The sequence below is a fragment of the Oncorhynchus keta genome, chromosome 2 (assembly GCF_023373465.1).
Source record: "Oncorhynchus keta strain PuntledgeMale-10-30-2019 chromosome 2, Oket_V2, whole genome shotgun sequence".
NCBI lineage: Eukaryota > Metazoa > Chordata > Actinopteri > Salmoniformes > Salmonidae > Oncorhynchus > Oncorhynchus keta.
The window spans coordinates 8216356-8232962 of NC_068422.1; the positions used below are offsets into that span (position 1 = coordinate 8216356).

General features: G+C 45.0%; 1 protein-coding gene across 1 annotated transcript in view; it reads right to left on the reverse strand.

Moving 5' to 3' along the window:
- The window catches only part of LOC118375997 (heparan sulfate glucosamine 3-O-sulfotransferase 3A1-like), a 68943-nt gene extending 52578 nt beyond the window's left edge, over nt 1-16365 (reverse strand). The window contains exon 1 of the mRNA XM_035762645.2: nt 15304-16365. Coding sequence (XP_035618538.1) covers nt 15304-15947 — 644 coding nt within the window. The 5' untranslated portion in view covers nt 15948-16365. The remainder of the gene's footprint in view (nt 1-15303) is intronic.
- Nucleotides 16366-16607: the final 242 nt, after the last annotated feature.

A 16607-nucleotide genomic window follows, 5' to 3' on the forward strand; every position in this document is an offset into this window, starting at 1 on the left:
TCTGGATCTTGTAATGTATGCCTGGGATTTGGAGTACAAACCAGCGTTACATATTTACATCTGGATCTTGTAATGTATGCCTGGGATTTGGAGTACAAACCAGCATTACATACTTTGATACTCGCTCCGTCTACCACCACATCTGATGGCCTCTCACCACAGGCAACTACAGAGACAGGGCCAGCCAGAAGAACAGAGAGTAGCACTACAGAAAATCTATTTCTTGTTTTTGGTACAACAAACTTTTCATCCAAACAACTGAATCCAAAATAATACTAGTAAAACGTGGAAAGACAAAAACATGGGTTTCTGGAAGTATACTATGGGATGTAGTATGCTATGTATGGGATGGAGTATACTATGGGATGTATATTATGGGATGGAGTATACTATGTATGGGATGGGTGGGATGGAGAATACCATGGGATGGAGTACACTATTGGATGGAGTAAACTAATCTCAAAAAAATAAACGATGAGCCTGCATGAAGGGTACCACATGAGGGAGGAGGATATCTTCCCTGTAATGCACAGCGTTGAGATTGCCTGCAATGACAACAAGCTCAGTCCGATGATGCTGTGACACACCGCCCCAGACCATGACTGACTCTCCACCTCCAAATCGATCCCGCTCGAGAGTACAGGCCTCGGTGTAGCGCTCATTCCTTCGATGATAAACATGAATCCGACCATCACATCTGGTAAGACAAAACCGTGACTCGTCAGTGAAGAGCACTTTTTGCAAAGTCCTGTCTGGTCCAGCGACGGTGAGTTTGTGCCCATAGGCGAAGTTGTTGCCTGTGAGGTCGGGTGAGGACCTGCCTTACAACAGGCATACAAGCCCTCAGTCCAGCCTCTCTCAGCCTATTGCGGACAGTCTGAGCACTGATGGAGGGATTGTGCGTTCCTGGCGTATCTCGGGCAGTTGTTGTTGCCATCCTGTACCTGTTCCGCAGGTGTGATGTTCGGATGTACCGATCCTGTGCAGGTGTTGTTACACGTGGTCTGCCACTGCGAGGACGATCAGCTGTCTGTCCTTTCTCCCTGTAGCGCTGACTTAGGCGTCTCACAGTACGGACATTGCAATTTATTGCCCTGGCCATATCTGCAGTCCTCATGCCTTCTTGCAGGATGTCTAAGACACGTTCACGCAGATGAGCAGGGACCCTGGGCTTCTTTCTGGGCATCTTTCTTTTGGTGTTTTTCAGTCAGAATAAAGGCCTCTTTAGTGTTCTAAGTTTACTTAACTGTGACTTTAATTGCCTACTGTGTGTAAGCTGTTTGTGTCTTAACGACCACCGTTCCACAGGTGCATGTTGATTAATTGTTTATGGTTAATAGAACAAGCATGGGGAACAGTGTTTAAACCCTTTATAATGAAGATCTGTGAAGACATTTGGATTTCTACGAGTTATCTTTGAAAGACAGGATCCTGAAAAAGGGACATTTCTTTTTTTGTTGAGTTCATGTATGGGATGGAGTAAACTATTCATGGGATATAGCATACTATGGGATGGAGTATAATATTGAATGGAGAATATACTATAGGACAGAGTACACTAAGTTTGAGTTGCAGCATACTATGTATGTGACGGAGTATACTATCACATGGAGTATACTATGTATGTGATGGAGTATACTATCACATGGAGTATACTATGTATGTGATGGAGTATACTATCAGATGGAGTATACTATGGGATGGAGTATACTATATATGGGATGGAGTTTACAATGGGATGGAGTATTCTGTGGGATGAAGTAAACTATTGGATGTAGAATATTGTAGGATGGAGTAAACTATGTGATGGAGTAAACTATGGGATGGAGAACACTATGTTTGAGTTGGAGTATACTATGTATGTGATGGAGTACTCTATGGAATGGAGCATACTACATATGGAATGGAGTATACTGAGTAAGGGCTGGAGTATACTATGTATGAGATGACTGTAACGGCGTTCTTCATTTGTAGAAAGAGAGTCGGACCGAAATGCAGCGTGGTGGTTACTCATGTCTTTAATGAAGAAAAACGGAACGATACATGAAATAACTAATAAATACAAAAACAACAAACGGAATGTGAAACCTATTACAGCCTATCTGGTGAACACTACACAGAGACAGGAACAATCACCCACAAAATACAAAGCGAAACCCAGGCTACCTAAATACGGTTCCCAATCAGAGATAACGAGAATCACCGGACTCTGATTGAGAACCGCCTCAGGCAGCCAAGCCCATACAACACCCCTACTCAGCCGCAATCCGAATAACCACAAAACCCCAATACGAAATACAACAAAACAAACCCATGTCACACCCTGGCCTGACCAAACAATCAACGAAAATACAAAACACTAAGACCAAGGCGTGACAGAACCCCCCCTAAGGTGCGGACTCCCGGACGCAACTCAAAAGCATAGGGAGGGTCCGGGTGGGTGTCTTTCCATGGTGGCGGTTCCGGCTCGGGATGTGGACCCCACTCCGTTAATGTCCTAGTTCCTCCCCTTCGCGTCCTGGGATAATCCACCCTCGCCGCCGACCATGGCCTAATAGTCCTCACCCAGAACCCCACTGAACTGAGGAGCAGCTTGTGACTGAGGGGCAGCTCGGGACTGAGGCAGCTCGGGACTGAGGGGCAGCTCGGGACTGAGGGGCATCGCGGGACTGAGGGGCAGCTCGGGACTGAGGGGCAGCTCGGGACTGAGGGGCAGCTCGGGACTGAGGGGCAGCTCGGGACTGAGGGGCAGCTCGGGACTGAGGGGCAGCCCGGGACTGAGGAGCAGCTCGGGACTGAGGGGAAGCCCAGTACTGAGAGGAAGCCCAGTACTGAGATGAAGCTCAGGCAGGTAGTAGGCTCCGGTAGATCCTGGCTGGCTGGCGGATCTGGAAGATTCTGGTTGACTTGCAGATCTGGAAGATTCTGGTTGACTGGCAGATCTGGAAGAGACTGGTTGACTGGCAGATCTGGAAGAATCTGGTTGACTGGCAGATCTAGAAGATCTTGGCTGACTGGCGGATCTAGCTGCTCTATGCAGACTGACAGCTCCTTGCAGACTGACAGCTCCTTGCAGACTGGCAGCTCTTTGCAGACTGACAGCTATTTGCAGACTGACAGCTCTGGCTGCTTCATGCAGACTGACAGCTCTGGCTGCTTCATGCAGACTGACATCTCTGGCTGCTTCATGCAGACTGACAGCTCTGACTGCTCCATGCAGGCTGACAGCACCCTGCAGACTGGCAGCTCCTTGCAGACTGACAGCTCATTGCAGACTGACAGCTCATTGCAGACTGACAGCTCTTTGCAGACTGACAGCTCTGGCTGCTTCATGCAGACTGACAGCTCTGGCTGCTTCATGCAGACTGACAGCTCTGGCTGCTTCATGCAGACTGACAGCTCTGGCTGCTTCATGCAGACTGACAGCTCTGGCTGCTTCATGCAGACTGACAGCTCAGGCTGCTCCGAACAGGCACGAGGCTCCGGCAGCGCTGTAGAGGAGGAAGGCTCTGATAGCGCTGAACAGGCAGGAGACTCCGACAGCGCAGGAGGGAAGGAAGGCTCTGATAGCGCTGAACAGACAGGAGACTCCAGCACCACTGTAGAGGAGGAAGGCTCTGATAGCGCTGAACAGGCAGGAGACTCCGACAGCGCAGGAGGGAAGGAAGGCTCTGATAGCGCTGAACAGGCGGGATACTCCGACAGCACAGGAGAGGCGAGGCGCACTGTAGGCCTGATGCGTGGTGCTGGCACTGGTGATACTGGAGCGAGGACACACACAGGAATCCTGGTGCGGGGAGCTGCTACCGGAGGACTGGTGTGTGGAGGTGGCTCTGGATAGACCGGACCGTGCAGGCGCACTGGAGCTCTTGAGCACCGAGCCTGCCTAACCTTACCTGGCTCGATGCCCACTCTAGCCCGGCCAATACGAAGGGCTGGTATAAACCGCACAGGGCTATGCACCCGCACTGGAAACACTGTGCGTTCCATAGCATAACACGGTGCCTGCCCGGTCTCTCTAGCCCCCCGGTAAGCACAGGGAGTTTGCGCAGGTCTCCTACCTGGCGTAGCCATACTCCCTGTAAGCCCCCCCCCAATATTTTTTTGGGGCTGCTTCTCGGGCTTCCATCCGCGTCGCCGTGCTGCCTCCTCATACCAGCGCCTCTCCGCTTTTACCTCCTCTAGTTCCTCCTTGGGGCGGCGATATTCACCAGGCTGAGCCCAGGGTCCTTTTCCGTCCAGTTCTTCCTCCCATGTCCAATTCTCCAAGTGTTGCAGCCTCTCCCACTGCAGCTGCTCCTCACGATTAACAGGGAGAGTTGGCTCAGGTCTGACTCCTGACTCAGCCACTCTCCCTCTGAGCCCTCCCCCAATAAATATTTGGGGGTGACTTTCGGGTTTCGTTCTGCGCCGCCGTGTCTTTCTCTTCGACTCCATTCTTCTATAGCCGTCTTCGCACTGCTCCAGCGAATCCCAGGCGGGCTCCGGCACTCTCTCTGGGTCGACCGCCCACCTGTCTATTTCTTCCCACGTAGTATACTCCATCCATGCTTCTGCTGTCCATAACGTCCTCCCTTCGCTGTTCATCCTGTCGCTGCCTGTTAACACGCTGCTCGGTCCGTGTGTGGTGGGTGATTCTGTAACGGCGTTCTTCGTTTGTAGAAAGAGAGTCGGACCGAAATGCAGCGTGGTGGTTACTCATGTCTTTAATGAAGAGAAACGGAACGATACATGAAATAAGTAATAAATACAAAAACAACAAACGGAATGTGAAACCTATTACAGCCTATCTGGTGAACACTACACAGAGACAGGAACAATCACCCACAAAATACAAAGCGAAACCCAGGCTACCTAAATACGGTTCCCAATCAGAGATAACGAGAATCACCGGACTCTGATTGAGAACCGCCTCAGGCAGCCAAGCCCATACAACACCCCTACTCAGCCGCAATCCCAATAACCACAAAACCCCAATACGAAATACAACAAAACAAACCCATGTCACACCCTGGCCTGACCAAACAATCAACGAAAATACAAAACACTAAGACCAAGGCGTGACAATGACGTGTACTATGGGATGGAGTACACTAAATTTGAGTTGGAGTATACCATGTATGTGATGGAGTAAACTATATATGTGATGGAGTATACTATGTATGTGATGGAGTATACTATGGGATGGAGAAAATTATGTATGGGATGAAGTGTCGTATGGGATGGAGTATACTATAACTGGGATGGAGTATAGAATGGGATGGATTATTCTATGGGATGAAGTAAACTATGGGATGGAGTATAATATGTATGAGTAGGAGTATACTATGTATGTGATGGAGTATGCTATGGGATGGAGAATACTATATATGGAATGGAGTAAACTAAGTAAGCGCTGAAGTATACAATGTATTAAATGGAGCATATTGGAAAATACAATGTATGGGATGAAGTGTACTATGGGATGGAGTATACTATATATGGAATGGAGAACACTATGGGATGGACTATAATATGTATATGATGGAGCACACTATATATGGGATGGAGTATATTAAGTATTGGATGGAGAATACTATGTACGGGATGGAGTATACTATTTATAGGATGGAGTATACTACTGTATAATCATTCTAATACATAGTATACTCCAATCCTATAGTATAGTACACAGTACTTCCGGGTTGGAGCGAGCAGTCGCATCGGCACTTCGCTCCGCAGGTAGTATAACTTTTTCATTACATTTCTTTACATTTCATTATACTACAACGGTTTGATTTGTCTAATCTTAGCAATTTCTTCTTAGCTAGCTACATAGCCGTCTTTGTATCAAAGATAATTGCATAATTATCGTATTTCGTCGTCCTAACGTAGTCCTCACTGCTATTAGCCAGCTAGCAAACGCCTACCGATTAGCACTGTAGTAACTATTACACTCAACTGAACGACTTGATTAGTGTAGTGTTAGCTAGCTACATAGTTGTCTTTGCTGTCTTCGTATCCAAGATAATTGTGTAGTTTAGAGTGTGTAGTCTTAGAGTGATTATCTTAATTTACCGAGGTTAGCTAGCCAGCTATTTGTCGTCCTTAACGTAGGAGACTCTGCTAGCTAGCCAACAGCTAACAGCTAACAGCTAGCCAACGTCTACTGAATAGAACTCAACAACCCGGTCGCATTCACAGGTAGTATCACATTTTCACATTCTCATTTCATTACAGTACAACGGTTTGATTTGTTTGATCGTAGCTAGCTACATAGCCGTCTTTGTATCAAAGATAATTGTGTAGTCTAGAGCGATTTTCTAGGTTAGCTAGCCAGCTATTGTCGTTCTTTTAACGTCGTTCTTTTAACGCAACGTAACGTAAACAACACTGCTAGCTAGCCAGCTAGCCCCGAATAGCAGCACTGCAGAAACTATTAAACTCAACGGAACGACTTGATTAGTGTAGTGTCAACAACGCAGCCACTGCCAGCTAGCCTACTTCAGCAGTACTGCATAATTTTAATCATTTTAGTCAATAAGATTCTTGCTACGTAAGCTTAACTTTCTGAACATTCGAGACGTGTAGTCCACTTGTCATTCCAATCTCCTTTGCATTAGCGTAGCCTCTTCTGTAGCCTGTAAACTATGTGTCTGTCTATCCCTGTTCTCTCCTCTCTGCACAGACCATACAAACGCTCCACACCGCGTGGCCGCGGCCACCTAATCTGGTGGTCCCAGCGCGCACGACCCACGTGGAGTTCCAGGTCTCCGGTAGCCTCTGGAACTGCCGATCTGCGGCCAACAAGGCAGAGTTCATCTCAGCCTATGCCTCCCTCCAGTCCCTCGACTTCTTGGCACTGACGGAAACATGGATCACCACAGACAACACTGCTACTTCTACTGCTCTCTCTTCGTCCGCCCACGTGTTCTCGCACACCCCGAGAGCTTCTGGTCAGCGGGGTGGTGGCACCGGGATCCTCATCTCTCCCAAGTGGTCATTCTCTCTTTCTCCCCTTACCCATCTGTCTATCGCCTCCTTTGAATTCCATGCTGTCACAGTTACCAGCCCTTTCAAGCTTAACATCCTTATCATTTACCACCCTCCAGGTTCCCTCGGAGAGTTCATCAATGAGCTTGATACCTTGATAAGCTCCTTTCCTGAGGACGGCTCACCTCTCACAGTGCTGGGCGACTTTAACCTCCCCACGTCTACCTTTGACTCATTCCTCTCTGCCTCCTTCTTTCCACTCCTCTCCTCTTTTGACCTCACCCTCTCACCTTCCCCCTACTCACAAGGCAGGCAATACGCTCGACCTCATCTTTACTAGATGCTGTTCTTCCACTAACCTCATTGCAACTCCTCCAAGTCTCCGACCACTACCTTGTATCCTTTTCCCTCTCGCTCTCATCTAACACCTCCCACACTGCCCCTACTCGGATGGTATCGCGCCGTCCCAACCTTCGCTCTCTCTCCCCCGCTACTCTCTCCTCTTCCATCCTATCATCTCTTCCCTCTGCTCAAACCTTCTCCAACCTATCTCCTGATTCTGCCTCCTCAACCCTCCTCTCCTCCCTTTCTGCATCCTTTGACTCTCTATGTCCCCTATCCTCCAGGCCGGCTCGGTCCTCCCCTCCCGCCCCGTGGCTCGACGACTCATTGCGAGCTCACAGAACAGGGCTCCGGGCAGCCGAGCGGAAATGGAGGAAAACTCGCCTCCCTGCGGACCTGGCATCCTTTCACTCCCTCCTCTCTACATTTTTCTCCTCTGTCTCTGCTGCTAAAGACATTTTCTACCACTCTAAATTCCAAGCATCTGCCTCTAACCCTAGGAAGCTCTTTGCCACCTTCTCCTCCCTCCTGAATCCCCCCCCTCCTCCCTCTCTGCAGATGACTTCGTCAACCATTTTGAAAAGAAGGTCGACGACATCCGATCCTCGTTTGCTAAGTCAAACGGCACCGCTGGTTCTGCTCACACTGCCCTACCCTGTGCTCTGACGTCTTTCTCCCCTCTCTCCAGAGGAAATCTTGTGTCTTGTGACGGCCGGCCGCCCAACAACCTGCCCGCTTGACCCTATCCCCTCCTCTCTTCTCCAGACCATTTCCGGAGACCTTCTCCCTTACCTCACCTCGCTCATCAACTCATCCCTGACCGCTGGCTACGTCCCTTCCGTCTTCAAGAGAGCGAGAGTTGCACCCCTGCTGAAAAAACCTACACTCGATCCCTCCGATGTCAACAACTACAGACCAGTATCCCTTCTTTCTTTTCTCTCCAAAACTCTTGAACGTGCCGTCCTTGACCAGCTCTCCGCTATCTCTCTCTGAATGACCTTCTTCATCCAAACCAGTCAGGTTTCAAGACTAGTCATTCAACTGAGACTGCTCTTCTCTGTATCACGGAGGCGCTCCCGCACCGCTAAAGCTAACTCTCTCTCCTCTGCTCTCATCCTTCTAGACCTATCGGCTGCCTTCGATACTGTGAACCATCAGATCCTCCTCTCCACCCTCTCCGAGTTGGGCATCTCCGGCGCGGCCCACGCTTGGATTGCGTCCTACCTGACAGGTCGCTCCTACCAGGTGGCGTGGCGAGAATCTGTCTCCTCACCACGCGCTCTCACCACTGGTGTCCCCCAGGGCTCTGTTCTAGGCCCTCTCCTATTCTCGCTATACACCAAGTCACTTGGCTCTGTCATAACCCCACATGGTCTCTCCTATCATTGCTATGCAGACGACACACAATTAATCTTCTCCTTTCCCCCTTCTGATGACCAGGTGGCGAATCGCATCTCTGCATGTCTGGCAGACATATCAGTGTGGATGACGGATCACCACCTCAAGCTGAACCTCGGCATGACGGAGCTGCTCTTCCTCCCGGGGAAGGACTGCCCGTTCCATGATCTCGCCATCACGGTTGACAACTCCATTGTGTCCTCCTCCCAGAGCGCTAAGAACCTTGGCGTGATCCTGGACAACACCCTGTCGTTCTCAACTAACATCAAGGCGGTGGCCCGTTCCTGTAGGTTCATGCTCTACAACATCCGCAGAGTACGACCCTGCCTCACACAGGAAGCGGCGCAGGTCCTAATCCAGGAACTTGTCATCTCCCGTCTGGATTACTGCAACTCGCTGTTGGCTGGGCTCCCTGCCTGTGCCATTAAACCCCTACAACTCATCCAGAACGCCGCAGCCCGTCTGGTGTTCAACCTTCCCAAGTTCTCTCACGTCACCCCGCTCCTCCGCTCTCTCCACTGGCTTCCAGTTGAAGCTCGCATCCGCTACAAGACCATGGTGCTTGCCTACGGAGCTGTGAGGGGAACGGCACCTCAGTACCTCCAGGCTCTGATCAGGCCCTACACCCAAACAAGGGCACTGCGTTCATCCACCTCTGGCCTGCTCGCCCCCTACCACTGAGGAAGTACAGTTCCCGCTCAGCCCAGTCAAAACTGTTCGCTGCTCTGGCCCCCAATGGTGGAACAAACTCCCTCACGACGCCAGGACAGCGGAGTCAATCACCACCTTCCGGAGACACCTGAAACCCCACCTCTTTAAGGAATACCTAGGATAGGATAAGTAATCCTTCTCACCCCCCTTTAAGATTTAGATGCACTATTGTAAAGCGACTGTTCCACTGGATGTCATAAGGTGAATGCACCAATTTGTAAGTCGCTCTGGATAAGAGCGTCTGCTAAATGACTTAAATGTAAATGTAAATGTATACGCCATCTCATGTATATTTTACTCCATCCCTTTGAATACTTCAACCAATACAAAGTATACTATATACCATAAGTAGTAAACACCCTCACAAAGTATACTCCATCCCATACATTGTATACTCCTTCCCACACATACTATACTCCATCACATACATGGTATATTCCATACCATAAATAGTATACTACATCCCGTAAATAGTATACTAAATCATATACATAGTGTACTCCTTCCCATAGGTAGTATACTCCATCTCATACATACAAGGTACAAATCTGTCGTTCTGCCCCTGAACAGGCAGTTAACCCATTGTTCCTAGGCCGTCATTGAAAATAAGAATTTGTTCTTAACTGACTTGCCTAGTAAAATAAAGGTAAAAAAAAAAGTCAACTCCATCCCATACACAGCATACTCCATCCCATACTTAGCATACTCCATGAACATAAATAGTATACTACATCCTATACATAGTATACTACATAATACACATAGTATACTACATGCCATACGTAGTATACTCCATCCCATACTGTGTATACTTAATCCCATACATACTATAAGCATACTATGGGATGTAGTAGACTGTATAGGATGGAATATAGTATGGGATGACGTGTACTAAATATGAGATGGAGTATACTATGGGATGACGTATACTATATATGAGATGGAGTATACTGTGGGATGACGTATACTATATATGAGATGGAGTATAATATTGGATGGAGTATACAATGGGATGGAGTATACAATGGGATGGAGTGTTCTATGGGATGAAGAAAACTATTTGATGTAGAATACTGTTTGAGTTCGAGAATTCTATGAATGTGATGGAGTATACTATGGAACATACTATGTATGTGATGGAGTATATTAAGTAAGGGCCAGAGTAAACTTTGTACTAAATAGAGTATATTATGGGATGGAATATACCATGCATGGATGAAGTGTACAATGGGATGGAGAATAATATGTATGTGATGGAGTATACTATATCTGGGATGGCGTATATTAAGTATTGGATGGAGTATACTTTGTACGGGATGGAGAAAACAATTGGTATACTCTATCCCGTACATCGTATACTCCATCCCTAAGTATACTCCATCCCATACGTTGTATACTCCTTCCCATACATACTATACTCCATCACACACATAGTATATTCCATCCCACAAATAGTATACTACATACCGTAAATAGTACACTACATCATATACTATTTATGGGATGGAGTATACTAAGTATGGGATGGTGTATACTATGGGATAGAGTGTGATATAGGATAGTGTATACTATGGAATGGAGTATACTATGGGATAGAGTATACAATGGGATACAGTATAATAAGTATAGGATGTAGCACAATGTATCAGATGGATTATACTATGGGATAGAGTATACTATTTGATAGAGTATACCACGTGACAGAGTATTTTATGGGATATAGTAATCTATGTATGGGATGGAGTATACTAAGTATGGCATGGAGAAATTATATACTATATGAGATAGAGGATTATATGGGATAGAGTATACTATGGAATGGAGTATACTATGGGATATAGAACAGTGCCTTGAAAAGTAGAATGAATTAGTTTTTTACAATCACTTTAGCACTAATTTTGGAACATTGATGTCATTTTTTCAAATCTCCAAACACAAAATTCACAACCAATGATCAAAATGCTATTTTTTCAAAACTCTAACACTTTTCCCAATTGCTTGCATACAATACACATAAAGATAAGATCATTTGTTCATTGAACTAAAATCACCTGTTCAAAATGACACAACTTAGCATCAAAGTATTACCATTTCAAAATGCAATTCATGATGATAAGTAACTGTTGCATTACTCTTAATGCATAGTTTTATGGAAACTAACAAACAATATTCCAAGTTAATAAAATCATGAAAGTTTCAGGACAAGATCCATTGACACCAATTACTGTGGAACATGAACCAATTGGACTACATTATCTATGGATGTAATATTTCATCATCATTATTTATCAGACACTGATTCTATGGTCCCATGTACCGCTTTTCCAGAACATGTTTTCAGATTTGACATTACTGTACACTTTATTAGGTACACCTATCTAGTACTGGGTAGGACTCCCTTTTGCCTCCACAACAGCCTGATTATTCACAGTGATGTAGTCTATAAAACTTTTTCAGTGTAGTCTTTAAATCCGCAAATAATAATTTGGGGTATCATCTTTCCAAGGGCTCCATCTGAGTTCACTCGCAGACATTCCTCTGCACTTCCACGCGCAACTTTTTCTCAGCTGGCCCAATTTGATTGGCTGCTGTCTGATTCAAACTGTAAACCATTAAATAAAGAGTTGATGCACTGTACACTTTTTTAATAGCATCATTTTCATACAGTGTATTTGGGCTTGGGGAGGGTATCAAGTCAGTTCGAGTCAAAAGGCTCAAGTCCAAGTTAAGTCACGAGTCATTGGTGTTCAAATCAAAGTCGAGTTGCAAGTCATCATATTTGTGACTTGAATCTGACTCAAGTTCAAGTCATGTGACTCGAGTCCACACCTCTGATTAACAGTGTCTTGACAAGTAGCATGAATTACCTTTTTATGGCTGCAGGGGCAGTATTGAGTAGCTTGGATGAAAAGGTGCCCATTGTGAACGGTCAGCTCCTCAGTCTCAGTTGCTAATATATGCATATAATTATTAGTATTGGATAGAAAACACTATAAAGTTTCCAAAACTGTCAAAATATTGTCTGTGAGTATAACAGCAACGATATTGCAGGCGAAACCCTGAGGAAAAACAAAACAGGAAGTGGCTTCTATTTTGAAAACTCCATGTTCCATAGCCTCCCTTTGCTGGATTTAAAGGGATATGAACCAGCTTCCTTTTCCTATCGCTTCCTCGAGGTGTCAACAGTCTTCAGACATAGTTTAAGGCTTTTCTTTTGAAAAATGAGCCAGAACGATAACATCGCGTCAAGTGGTCACATGAGTTTTGCTCACGCAACAGAATTTGGACAGCTATTGTTTTTCCGTCTCCTACTGTGAAAGACATTTGCGGTTGATATATTATCGATTATATATTTTAAAAACAACCTGAGGATTGATTATAAAAAACGTTTGACAAGTTTCTGTGGACATTATGGAAACTATTTGGAATTTTCGTCTACGTTGTGTGACCTCTCTTTCCTGTTGACAAACAAACGGAGGTATTTTGGATCTAAAAATAATCTTTATGGAACAAAATAAAAATGTGTTGTGTAACTGAGAGACTCGTGCGTGAAAACATCCGAAGATCATCAAAGGTAAACGATTACTTTGATTGCTTTTCTGATTTTCGTGACCAAGCTTCCTGATGCTAAGTGTACTTAATGTTTTGTTGTGCGATCGATAAACTTACACAAACACTTGGATTGCTTTCGCTGTAAAGCATCATTTCAAAATCTGACACGACAGGTGTTTTAACTAAAGGCTAAACTGTGTTTTCCTATATTGCACTTGTGATTTCATGAATATACATTTTTGTAGTAATATTTATTGAATGTAGCGCTATGCTATTCAGCGGTTGTTGATGAAACTTATCCCGGTAGGGAGATTGCAGCATAACAGTGTCTTGACAAGTAGGAGGAATTAACCGTGTCTTGACAAGTAGAGGGAATTAACCGTGTCTTGACAAGTAGAATGAACTAACAGTGTCTTGACAAGTGGAATGAATTAACAGTGTCTTGACAAGTAGGATGAATGAATAGCGCAGGGTCCGTTTGTTTCCTTATTTCTTATTCGTTTGCACACATTCATCAAATTGTTGTATGTTATATAATCTGTGATTCCCCCCCCCCCCATTCCATTCAGCAGTTCAAAAGACAACAAAGAGAAGGAAAACATTTCCAGAGCTTTTTGGTACTTCCTATCAAAAGCGTCCACACACAAAGACCATTAATAAAGGGTCTCTCTCTCAGACTCCCTGAAACAGAGTTGACAGGAGTGTTCCTCCGCACAGCAGATCCACTCCCTCAGGTTGATTAGTCAGTCACGTTTTTGTAGCTCTTCTTTAAAAGAAAGAAAGAGTGATGGCCAAAATATAGAGTATTCACTCTCAGAGAGGCACAAAGAGGGATGTATCTGTGTGTGGGGAGAGGGTAGGAGTGCTAATATATGAGAGGGGGCTGAGGCTTGAAGGGGAGTTTGGGGGAGTTAGAGGGAGGGGCCCGGGTGAGAGCAGAAGATTCTCCAGGCTTTTAAAGTGAGCTGCTTGGTGTTAACTCAATCAAAAGGTGAATTATAACTCTGGAGACACTCAGGTAACCCTTCATTATAACCCTAATCCTTCTTACAACCCTAATCCTTCTTACTAACAGAGCTGCAGTGTCGGCAATGCCTCGTTACACACAGACACAGTGAGAGGGGAGAGACACTCTCCCCTGGAGAGAGAACACACACACACACACACATGAACATGAAGCCACTGATAAAAATCAATCACAAATCAATTTAACACAGAGAGAGAAAAGTGAGATAAAATACGGTAACTCTCAAAGAAGAGAGGGGATTGAGGGGAAGCAAGTGTCTGTGTGTAATTATGTGTATCTAGAGTTTGTTCAGAATATTTATTTCAGGTCAGACATTGACCCTACTCCATCAGCACGTTAATAAAGTGCTACTCACTTTGGAAGCGGTACTTTACTTGTTACTTAAATCTGGGCCTTTTCCATATAATCCTTGAAATTGAAAATGTTTACTTTTAGCTCCCAATTCAACTGTTGGTGATGTTGAATAGGCCTATGAAAAACAGTTGTTCTATTGTATTAAAAAAAATAAAAAAATAAAAACATTTTTTTAAATTCTTTACAATACAGCAATTAGGTCAATTTTTTACATTGGATGTATATACTTTATTTCATATGGAAAGTGTCCTAATTTATGTTAATAGTCATATATTTCGATACATTTTACAAGGTGATATCATAGCAGAGCTCTGCCATTAAGCCGAGACAGTAGATTAGTTTAACGAATTTCACCAAGATAAGTTTTGATAAATTAATAAAAGATTTACTTATTGCTTAGATTGGCTACTTAGGCATGTAAACTACTGTTACAAATCAACATGTAAACAATATATAATTGGGTAGGACAACCATCTCGTTAGTTTATAGGTCATAACTATGCAGTGTTAATTTTAGGCTACAGAAAATATAGAATGAATCCGTAGTGAATTATAAGATATATTTTGGTGTGATTAGAGCTTTCCCACAACATTGACACTGGTTGAACACCTGAATAAAGTAGAACTACAGAGCACCAGGTTGTCCAAATAGAAAATGCAATGAAGTAATTGCAAAGAAGCATGCTATACAACCGGGGCCATTTGTATTATCCCAATGGTATTATCCCAATGGTGAACAAGCGAGAGGCACTGGCGTTGCATTTAACAGCACAGCTTTGAAAACTTTTCAGCAAACACTATTTAACTCAGCAGTTAGTTTTGGGAAAAGTATACATAAGGCATAGGCTGCACATAATATTATAATATTACTACTCATAATAATAATAATAACAATAAAACGTATAATTATTTCACCTATATTTAACGTTTTTTTTTCTTTACATTTACCTGTACCACTCCAGTCCGTTCTCGTAGTTGCGGTCGAAGAAGTGCGGCTCGGCTCCCACAGCTCTGATGTCTGGATGCACGCGGAGGAACTCGAGTAGCGCGCGCGTCCCTCCTTTCTTCACCCCGATGATCAGCGCCTGGGGCAGCTCCTTTCTCCCCTCTCCAAGTGGACTGAGTTCACCGGTACTTCCCGTCTTCACTGTAAACCTGTGTGACAATCTCTTCGAAGAAACGATGTCATCCAATGAAAGCTGGATATCACGCGACAATTCCCGGTTCTCGCTATCGCTGTCCACCTGAGGTCCCGGTTCGTACAAAACATGTCTCTTATCAGTATCGTCGAACCGTGAGTCTTTAGAGATCCGTTTAGTGTCGTCAGCGCTCTCGTAGCTCAAGCGCACCTTGGACTCCGTGGTCCATTTCTTTAACAGTCTTTTCCTCCTCAGCGACATCAAGTCTTGTAGTTCCGATGCGAAAAAGCCCACGACTTGGCTGGAGGCTTTCACCGGCGTGGGCATGCTGCTACAGCGGTCCGTGAGGCAGTGGAGGAGGTACATGGAGGTGAGGAGAGAACACAGCATAACCACGAATTTTTTAAAAATGCTTCGGGACAGGGGGTCCGAATAGACTGTTCTAAAAGCCATAACGGTCCTTGGGTCGCAGGTTCAGGAGCCACAGCCATGCTAAGCAGACATTCTTGGGTCTTGCCATTAAGAAATAGAGAGGACAGCTCTTAGGCTACCTGAGCTCGCTCCGCATCCAGCAGAGGATTAGACCTCGCATCCGCATCACACCAAAATAACACTCACATGTGTCCCAGAGCTCGAGCTGTACTCTATAATAAATAATAGTGTAAGTCTATGTCAACATAAAACAAAAACTGTCGAATATGCAGTGCAATTCTAAATGTCAAATTTTGTTTATATAGGCTGGCAGTCCCGCATAAAAATAATCCTTTATTAACAAAACAGCATTATAAGTAGCCTAGCCACGACTAAAAGATGACACGTAGGTTATGTTTGTTTATTGTTTAGATTAAATGTCCATGTGTAATGCCAGGTCAAAAAGAGGAGGCAATGGTAACTTCAGCACCTCTGTCTACTCCACATTGCAGTTATTGTATCAAATTTCTGCAAAACATCAGAGAGGAAGAATGTCATGTCTTCAGCCAATTAGTCTGCTTAAACTTTTAGCAAAGGTAGCCTCTGTGATGTCAGGAACCAATAAAATCGCAGTAGGGAGGGTACAACTTCCCTCTTTCTCATAGGCTTTCACACATGCACCTCGCATGCACGCACACACAT